General features: G+C 46.0%; 1 protein-coding gene across 1 annotated transcript in view; it reads right to left on the bottom strand.

The window, feature by feature from the left end:
* Positions 1-626: 626 nt before the first annotated feature.
* The window catches only part of TAP2 (transporter 2, ATP binding cassette subfamily B member), an 11,773-nt gene continuing 2,629 nt past the window's right edge, over positions 627-9,770 (bottom strand). The window contains 9 exon segments of the mRNA XM_007460853.1: positions 627-935; positions 1,236-1,372; positions 4,878-5,037; positions 5,193-5,366; positions 5,504-5,692; positions 7,812-7,940; positions 8,096-8,293; positions 8,857-9,062; positions 9,307-9,437. Coding sequence (XP_007460915.1) covers positions 627-935; positions 1,236-1,372; positions 4,878-5,037; positions 5,193-5,366; positions 5,504-5,692; positions 7,812-7,940; positions 8,096-8,293; positions 8,857-9,062; positions 9,307-9,437 — 1,633 coding nt within the window.

Here is a 9,770-nt window from a genome sequence, read left to right on the forward strand (position 1 = left end):
TCCAATTCCACCACTGTGCAACCTTGGGAAAGTCCTTTAATCTCTTTGAGACTCAGTATTCTCAGCCATAAAATGGGGATAATAACTAACAATCTCAAAGGGCTGAGGATAAGGATTAAAAATGATAATACATGAAAAAGGCTTAGCATCGTTCCTACTCATATTAAAACTCTGTACACAGTAACTCATCAATATTTTATTCATACTGTTAATTAGGGAACAGTCCTCTCTCCCACCATACCCTAGCTCCCCAACAAAATATCAGGTCCTGGTGGGAATGGGGAAGGATACAGAAAGGCAAACTCATGAATATTTATGTCATACTGGTTAATATGTATCTCAAAGAACAATTCAAAGGCTGATAAGACAGCCAGCAAAATAGTCCCTGTGATTATCTCTGGGATGTGAAACAGTGTGTAGTTTTACTTTTCTCCTTCCTACCTGTCTCTATTGTCCACATTTCCTATACAAATGTGTGCTATTTATATAAGGAAAAAATATTTTGAAATGTACTTATGATGCCACAGTACAGTACTCAGCACCAGGCAAAGCTCTGTTCATCAAGGAAATAAGGTCCCTGGATACAGAAAGCAACCCCTTGCCCTCCCAACGAAAGTACACATGGTCTAAATCTCCATCATCGTGCCTCCAGCTCCAAAAACAACCACCCAGGGGAACACCCCCAGGGAAAGCCAAAGCAGGAGCTACTCTGGGTCACTGAGATGGCCCTGAGAAGGCTCCAGCATCTCTGGGGTCTCAGTCCTCCTGCTCTGCTGCACCAGGCAGGAGTAGAGGTCCTGCCTCTCCATGAGCTGCACATGGTCCTGCAGCTCTCCCTGCCTCAGCACCAGGATCTGGTCGGCGCTCAGAACCGTGTGCAGCCTGTGGGCGATCACCAGCACCGTTCGGTCCCCGTGAGCTTTCCAGTCCCGCAGCTGAAGGGGGAGGATCGTAACACCTCAGAAAGATAAGAATGAGATGGACGCCACGGCCCCACTGGGCACCATCTCTAGCGACTTAGGGTAGAGAAGGCATGAAACACGAGAAGGTAAGACAGAGCGGGAGGGAAAGGTCTGCGCTGCCCTCCTCTCTCAGCGGGGCTGTGGCAGCTGGAGGATGGGACGGGAGCCATGGCGGCATCAGGGATGTCCCCACACCACCCCCAGGTAGCCTCCATTCCATCCCAGCCCTAAGAAAGGTCCCACCGCCCCTGCCCCTCCCAGCCCAGTACTCACAGCCTGCTCACACTCCACGTCCAGGGCACTGGTGGCTTCATCCAGGATGAGGACCCGGGGGTCCCTCACAAGGGCCCGGGCGATGGCCAGACGTTGCTTCTGCCCCACAGCCAACTGGTTCCCTTTCTCCCCCACCTCTGAGGAAACCGAGAAATCCCTCTCCTCAGACACAGGTGACCACGACAGCATCCTCCTCACAAGCACAGCTTGTATTTCCACAGCCAACAATTAGGCGGATGAGGGCCTGGGGTAGGGGAGGGACCTCTAGGGCTGCCCGTGTAGATAGAGCATCATCACCCTGCTCTCCGGGAACTGCCCTGCTCTCCGGGAACAAAGGCTCCTGAGCTGGACAGGCAGCTACAGAACTCATGATGCTGGGGAGGGAGGTGAGTGGGTTTGGCTGAAGGCACCTGTATCCCTAAAGCAATTAGAGAAAGAAGAATGAAAAACCCCAAAGTTAGCAGAAGGAAAGAAATCATAAAGTTCAGATCAGAAATAAATGAAAAAGAAATGAAGAAAGCGATAGCAAAGATCAATAAAACTAAAAGCTGGTTCTTTGAGAAGATAAACAAAATTGATAAACCATCAGCAAGAATCATCAAGAAAAAAAGGAAGAGGACACATATCAATAGAATTAGAAATGAAAAAGGAGAAGTAACAACTGACACTGCAGAAATACAAAGGATCATGAGAGATTATTACAAGCAACTCTATGCCAATAAAATGGACAAACTGGAAGAAATGGACAAATTCTCAGAAAAGCACAACCTTCTGAGACTGAACCAGGAAGAAAGAGAAAATATAAACAGACCGATCACAAGCACTGAAATTGAAACTGTGATTAAAAATCTTCCAACAAACAAAAGCCCAGGACCAAATGGCTTCACAGGCAAATTCTATCAAACATTTAGAGAAGAGCTAACACCTATCCTTCTCAAACTCTTCCAAAATATGGCAGAAGGAGGAACACTCCCAAACTCATTCTATGAGGCCACCATCATCCTGATACCAAAACCAAAGATGTCACAAAGAAAGAAAACTACAGGCCAATATCACTGATGAACATAGATGCAAAAATCCTCAACAAAATACTAGCAAACAGAATCCAACAGCACATTAAAAGGATCATACACCATGATCAAGTGGAGTTTATTCCGGGAATGCAAGGATTCTTCAATATATACAAATCAATCAACGTGATACACCATATTAACAAATTGAAGGAGAAAAAGCATATGATCATCTCAATAGATGCAGAAAAAGCTTTCGACAAAATTCAGCACCCATTTATGACAAAAACCCTTCAGAGAGTAGGCAAAGAGGGAACTTACCTCAACATAATAAAGGCCATATATGACAAACCCACAGCCAACATCATTCTCAATGGTGAAAAACTGAAACCATTTCCACTAAGATCAGGAACAAGACAAGGTTGCCCACTCTCACCACTATTATTCAACATACTTTTGGAAGTTTTAGAGACAGCAATCAGAGAAGAAAAAGAAATAAAAGGAATCCAAATCGGAAAAGAAGAAGTAAAACTGTCACTGTTTGCAGATGACATGATACTATGCATAGAGAATCCTAATGATGCTACCAGAAAACTACTAGAGCTAATCAATAAATCTGGTAATGTAGCAGGATACAAAATTAATGCACAGAAATCTCTTGCACTCCTATACACTAATGATGAAAAATCTTAAAGAAAAATTAAGGAAACACTCCCATTTACCACTGCAACAAAAAGAATCAAATACCTAGGAATAAACCTACCTAAGAAGACAAAAGACCTGTATGCAGAAAACTATAAGACACTGATGAAAGAAATTAAAGATGATAAAGACAGATGGAGAGATATACCATGTTCTTGGATTGGAAGAATCAACATTGTGAAAATGACTGTATCACCAAAAGCAATCTACAGATTCAGGGCAATCCCTATCAAACTACCAATGGCATTTTTCACAGAACAAGAAAAAAAATTTGCACAATTTGTATGGAAACACAAAAGACCCCGAATAGCCAAAGCAATCTTGAGAAAGAAAAATGGAGTTGAAGGAATCAGGCTCCCTGACTTCAGACCATACTACAAAGCTACAGTAATCAAGACAGTATGGTACTGGCACAAAAACAGAAATATAGATCAGTGGAACAGGATAGAAAGCCCAGAGATAAACCCACGAACACATGGTCACCTTATCTTTGATAAAGGAGGCAAGAATATACAATGGAGAAAAGACAGCCTCTTCAATAAGTGCTGCTGGGAAAACTGGACAGCTACATGTAAAAGAATGAAATTAGAACACTCCCTAACACCATACACAAAAATAAACTCAAAATGGATTAAAGACCTAAATGTAAGGCCAGACACTATAAAACTCTTAGAGGAAAACATAGGCAGAACACTCTATGACATAAATCACAGCAAGATCCTTTTTGACCCACCTCCCAGAGAAAGGGAAATAAAAACAAAAATAAACAAATGGGACCTAATGAAACTTAAAAACTCTTGCGCAGCAAAGGAAACCATAAACAAGACCAAAAGACAACCCTCAGAATGGGAGAAAATATATGCAAATGAAGCAAATGACAAAGGATTAATCTCCCAAATTTACAAGCAGGTCAGGCAGCTCATTATCAAAAAACCAAACAACCCAATCCAAAAATGGGCAGAAGACCTAAATAGACATTTCTCCAAAGATATACAGATTGCCAACAAACACATGGAAGGATGCTCAACATCACTAATCATTAGAGAAATGCAAGTCAAAACTACAATGAGGTATCACCTCACACCGGTCAGAATGGCCATCATCAAAAAATCTACAAACAATAAATGCTGGATAGGGTGTGGAGAAAAAGGAACCCTCTTGCACTGTTGGTGGGAATGTAAATTGATACAGCCACTACGGAGAACAGCATGGAGGTTCCTTAAAAAACTAAAAATAGAACTACCATATGACCCAGCAATCCCACTACTGGGCATATATCCTGAGATAACCATAATTCAGAAGGAGTCATGTACCACAATGTTCACTGCAGCACTGTTTACAATAGCCAGGACATGGAAGCAACCTAAGTGTCCTTCGACAGATGAATGGGTAAAGAAGATGTGGCACATATATACAATGGAATATCACTCAGCCATAAAAAGAAATGAAATTGATTTATTTGTAGTGAGGTGGATGAACCTAGAGTCTGTCATACAGAGTGAAGTAAGTCAGAAAGAAAAAAACAAATACCGGATGCTAACACATATATATGGAATCTAAAAAAAAGGTTCTGAAGAACCTAGGGGCAGGACAGGAATAAAGACACAGATGTAGAGAACGGACTTGAGGACATGGGGAGGGGTAAGGGTAAGCTGGGATGAAGTGAGAGAGTGGCATGGACATATAAACATTACCAAATGTAAACAGATAGCTAGTGGGAAGCAGCAGCATAGCACAGGGAGATCAGCTCGGTGCTTTGTGTGCACATAGAGGGGTGAGATAGGGAGGGTGGGAGGGAGACGCAAGAGGGAGGGGATATGGGGATATATGTATACGTATAGCTGATTCACTTTGTTATAAAGCAGAAACCAACACACCACTGTAAAGCAATTATACTCCAATAAAGATGTTTAAAAAAAAAAGAAGGTACCTGTATCAAGTCCGTGTTTCATTTCCTTTATGAACTCCTCCACTCTGGCCGCCCGTGCAGCAGCCAGCACCTTCTCATCGCTGCAGCCCTTCAGCCCATAAGCGATGTTGTACCTCACCGAACCTGAGAACAGCACAGGCTCCTGCCCGACCAGAACCACCTGGGCAGAGGCGACAGGAGCAGAGGACCATGTGGAAACCCCCATGGCAGGGACCCTCCTTTCCTCATCGCCTACCTACCTCACAATGGACCCCTTGTGTTTCTTCCCTTGTGTGCACATCCAATCTGCAATCCCTCTCCTTCCTCCCCACCCACCTGTTGGTGTAGGTAGTGGCGCTCATACTGGGAGATGGGCTCCCCATCCAGCAGCACCTGCCCCTCGGTGGGCTGGTACAGATTCTGCAGCAGAGCAGCTACTGTGCTCTTTCCAGATCCACTGGGCCCCACCAGTGCGGTCATCTTCCCAAGAGGCAGGGTGAATGTCACACCCTAGAAAAGGCAGGAAAGAGTTAGGGGGCTGCCTGTTTGCCCTCCCTCTCCTCTTCTTTCTATCAGAGAAGGATAAGCTTCTCATCACTCAGGGCGTGAGGGGCCCAGATTCCCTCCCTGGGGTCTTCGTTGGGCACCTTGAGCACAGGCTGGTCAGGGTGATTGGGATACACAAAGGAGACGTTCTGGAATTCCATCAGGCCCTGCAGAGTGGGCGGGGCCAGTGTCCCAGCTGGAGGCAGATTTGGCTTTCGGTCCAGGTAGCAGAACACCTTCTCTGCAGCCCCCACATTGCTCAGCATGTCCCCAAACATGTACACCAGGGTCTGCAAAACAGGAAGGCAGGGGTCAGCCAAGCAAAGGAAGCTCCACCAGGAACCAACTTCCCAACTCCTCACACCCTCCCTGCCACACTCCAACCCAGCCATGCTTCTCCCCTCATCCAAAAAAGATTCCCTACCTTTTATATATAGATAGATAGATAGATATAGATATATACACATGTATATAGATATGTATATTTATTTATTTATTTTTGGCTGCATTGGGTCTTCGTTGCTGCGCACAGGCTTTCTCTAGTTGTGGCAAGTGAGGACAACTCTTGGTTGCAGTGCACAGGCTTCTCATTGCAGTGGCTGCTCTTGTTGCAGAGCACGGGCTCTAGGCACGCGGGCTTCAGTAGTTGTGGCGCGTGGGCTCAGTAGTTGTGGCTCGCGGGCTCAGTAGCTGTGGAGCACGGGCTTAGTTGCTCTGCGGCATGTGCGATCTTCCCGGACCAGAGATCAAACCCGTGTCCCCTGCACTAGCAGGCGGATTCTTAACCACTGCGCCACCAAGGAAGTCCCGATTCCCTACTGTTAATGTGCGATTTTTTTTTTTTTTTTGGCTGTGCGACAGGGCATGTGGGATCCTGTTTCCCCGACCAGGGATCAAACCCGTGCCCCCTGCAGTGGAAGCATGGAGTACTAATCACTGGACCGCCAGGGAAGTCCCCTTAATGTGCAATTTGCCTGAATTTCAAAGGGGCACCAATACCCCATTATTCCAATTTGCCAGGTAAAGGATGGAGACCAGAGTCCTTCCAACCCCAGACCTTTCCAATTACTCGTACACAGTTCTGTCTGGCCGAGTTATACAGGGAACGCCTTAAAAGCGGGTGCTGGGCTTCCCTGGTGGTGCAGTGGTTGAGAGTCCGCCTGCCGATGCAGGGGACACGGGTTCGTGCCCCGGTCTGGGAAGATCCCACATGCCGTGGGGCGGCTGGGCCCGTGAGCCATGGCCGCTGAGCCTGCGCGTCCGGAGCCTGTGCTCCGCTACAGGAGAGGCCACAACAGTGAGAGGCCCGCGTACCGCAAGAAACAAAAAAAAGCGGGTGCTGTGCCCACCTCCTCTTTGCAGATGGCAGACTGCTTTGCACAGCTCTCCACCCATAAAAGATGTTTAATCCGTGTCTACGAAACTTATAAAGCCCAAGATCCAGTAACTAATTATTTTTGAAAACTGGTAAATATAGGAAGGAACTAAACAATTACTGGCCTTTCCTAATCAAACTGTACCACTTGGCAACCAAACAGTAGATGAGGAGACATCTCCCTTGAGACATGCATCTAATAAATGAAGGAATGGTGGAGTGTCGCCGTTTTGCCACCGCAAATGATTTAATGGATCTAAGCTTTACTGGTTGCTGTCACCACAGATGTATATGAGAGAGAGAAAGAAATCAGTGTAATATATACCTCTATGAAAAATGTGAAAATCTGATCATTGACTTGCATTTGGTGAAGCTGTTAATTCTTTTGGTGTGGTCATGGCTTTGTGGTTATATGTATTTTAATGTTTACATTTAGTGATACATCTTTACAGATGAAACCGTATCTTGGATTTGCTTCAAAATAATATGGGGGGAGGGAAGTGGGTGGGGTTACAGATTAAATAAGATTGGCCATGAATTGGTAATTGTTAAAACAGATGCTGGGGGATAAACAACAAGGTCCTACTGTATAGCAGAGAGGACTATATTCAATATCCTATGATATATACTCACTACTATATATAAAATAGATAACTAATAAGGACCTACTGTTAGCACAGGGAACTCTACTCAATACTCTGTAAAGACCTACATGGGAAAAGAATCTAAAAAAGAGTGGATATATGTATAACTGATTCACTTTGCTGTACACCTGAAACTAACACAACACTGTGAATCAACTATACCCTAATATAAAACAAAAATTTTTAATAAAATAAAGAAAAAAAAGGTTAAAAAAAAAAAACAGATGTTGGGTACATGGAGGTTCACATTATAGTTTTTTTCTCTTTTATTGCCCATGTTTGAAATTCTCCATCACAATGAGTTGGGGTTATTTCAGTTTGTTTGTTTTTTTTAGGGGAACAAATAGAAGACAGAGCGGGAAAAGAGAGCGTGCACAGCTCCCGACTCACTTCCACGTGGCAGCCCACGTCCTCCTGGTAGAGCAGAAAGGAGAGCAGCCCGCCCTGGGTGAGGTCTCCAGCCACGATCTGCTGCAGCCCACGTCTCAGCAATATAACCTTCATTGTCAAGTGCAGCATCTGGAGGGAGAAGGAAAGGGAGCCTGAGAATCTTCCATTCTTTGGCCTCCCTGCCCCTATGACACTGAGCGACCCCCGGACCAGCTGTAGGAAGAGGACCATCACTTTCCCTGCCCCCTCCCTGGGCCCTTCCTCCAGCCACTCAGCCTTCTCACCCTCCTTAAGAGACAGTAGAGGGCGTTTTCCAGATCTCGTCGCCACCACAGCTGCCGGCATCGGTCAAGAGCCTCCTTATAGCGACGGACCTCTTGCTGCTCCGCCCCAAAACTGCGCACAGTCTGCAGCCCTCCAACTGCCTCACGTACCACCTGTCCTGCTTTCGCCACAGCCTCCTGGATCTCCTGAAGGACTGCCTGGAAAAGTGGGGCAGGAGATGGGAGGGGCTGATTCGGCAGAAGACAGCCGATCCCCACGTCTCATTCCAGCCCTTGGAACGCTCTCTTCACGCTAAGTGAAGTAAGTCAGACAGAGAAAGACAAATATTATATGATATCATTTACTTGTGGAATCTAAAAAAATAATACAGATGAATCTGTATACAAACAGAAACAGACTCACAGACGTAGAAAACAAACTTATGGTTACCAAAAGTGGGGCAAGGGGGGAGTGGATAAATTAAGAGTTTGAGATGAACAGATACAAACTACTAACACAAAATAGATAAGCAACAAGGATTTACTGTATAGCACAGGGAACTACATTCAACATCTTTTAATAACCTATAATGGAAAATAACCTGAAAGTCTCTCTCTCTCTCTCTCTCTCTCTGCCCCCACCTCTTCCCACCCCCCCATCTCTGTCACACACACAAAGTCCCAGAGGGTCATGGACCTTCTGAAGCCTCTAAGGGCCTGGAGGAGAAGGTCTCTAGGAGAACTTTCTTCTTCCCTGGGGATTCCCTACGATCCACACGTACCTGATGGCGAGCAATATACATCTTTTCAGCCGCTGTCATTAGAGGCACCTCAAGCAGAGAAAGGAGGGTGAGTCGAGGTGACAGGTTGAGCATGAAGCTGTAAAGTCCCAGCACTTTCACCAGGCTTCGAGACAGCACGTTGGCATTAAAAGGAAGCCAGTTACTCATCAGTTTGGTATCCGAGCTCAGGCGAGAATTCAGCTCCCCTGGGCAGGACAAAGCAGGTGAGGAAACCACATGTTGTAATGCAGAACCCCCAGAAACTCCCTCCTGAGCTCCCAATCTCACACAGCCCTCCCTCCCTGCAGACAGACAGGTGGAGACTGCCTCTCTACATGGTCCCCAAAGAGAGAAAAACAGCTCCAGGCCTTGGCATCAGGGATGCAGGGGGAGGGCAGTGGAGGGGAAAGGAAGTCCTGGGGGATCCCAGACCTGGACTCCAGGGCCTACCTGTCTTAGTCTCCTGGAAGAAAGCAAGGTCCTGGCACAGGAGGGAGGAGAAAAGCAGCTCCCGGATCCGCAGGTTGATTCTGGACATGATGAACGTGAAGGTGCTTCCTCGGCAGCCTGCAGACAGTGAACTGCGGGGAAGGAGGGCGGCGGAGGATGAAGAGGAGAGATGCAGAGAAGGACGGAGGGAGGGAGAGAAGCAGAGGAGAAGGCATGCAAAGAAAAGAAATACAAAGTTGGGGGCAGTATATCATGAGAAGATGATATACAGAAGGGAAACAAATAAGAGAGAGGGAGACACAAGGGGCAGGAATCGACAGATGAAGAGAAAAGAGGACACAGTGAGCCACAGCTGTGGGAACCACATCATAACACGGACAGATTCACCAGCATCACTAGTTCATTCTGTGCTAGACAGGAGGGAACAGTACAATAGAAATGGAAAGATGCTGTGAAGGGAAAGA

Source organism: Lipotes vexillifer, unplaced genomic scaffold (assembly GCF_000442215.2).
Source record: "Lipotes vexillifer unplaced genomic scaffold, Lipotes_vexillifer_v1.1 scaffold921, whole genome shotgun sequence".
NCBI lineage: Eukaryota > Metazoa > Chordata > Mammalia > Artiodactyla > Lipotidae > Lipotes > Lipotes vexillifer.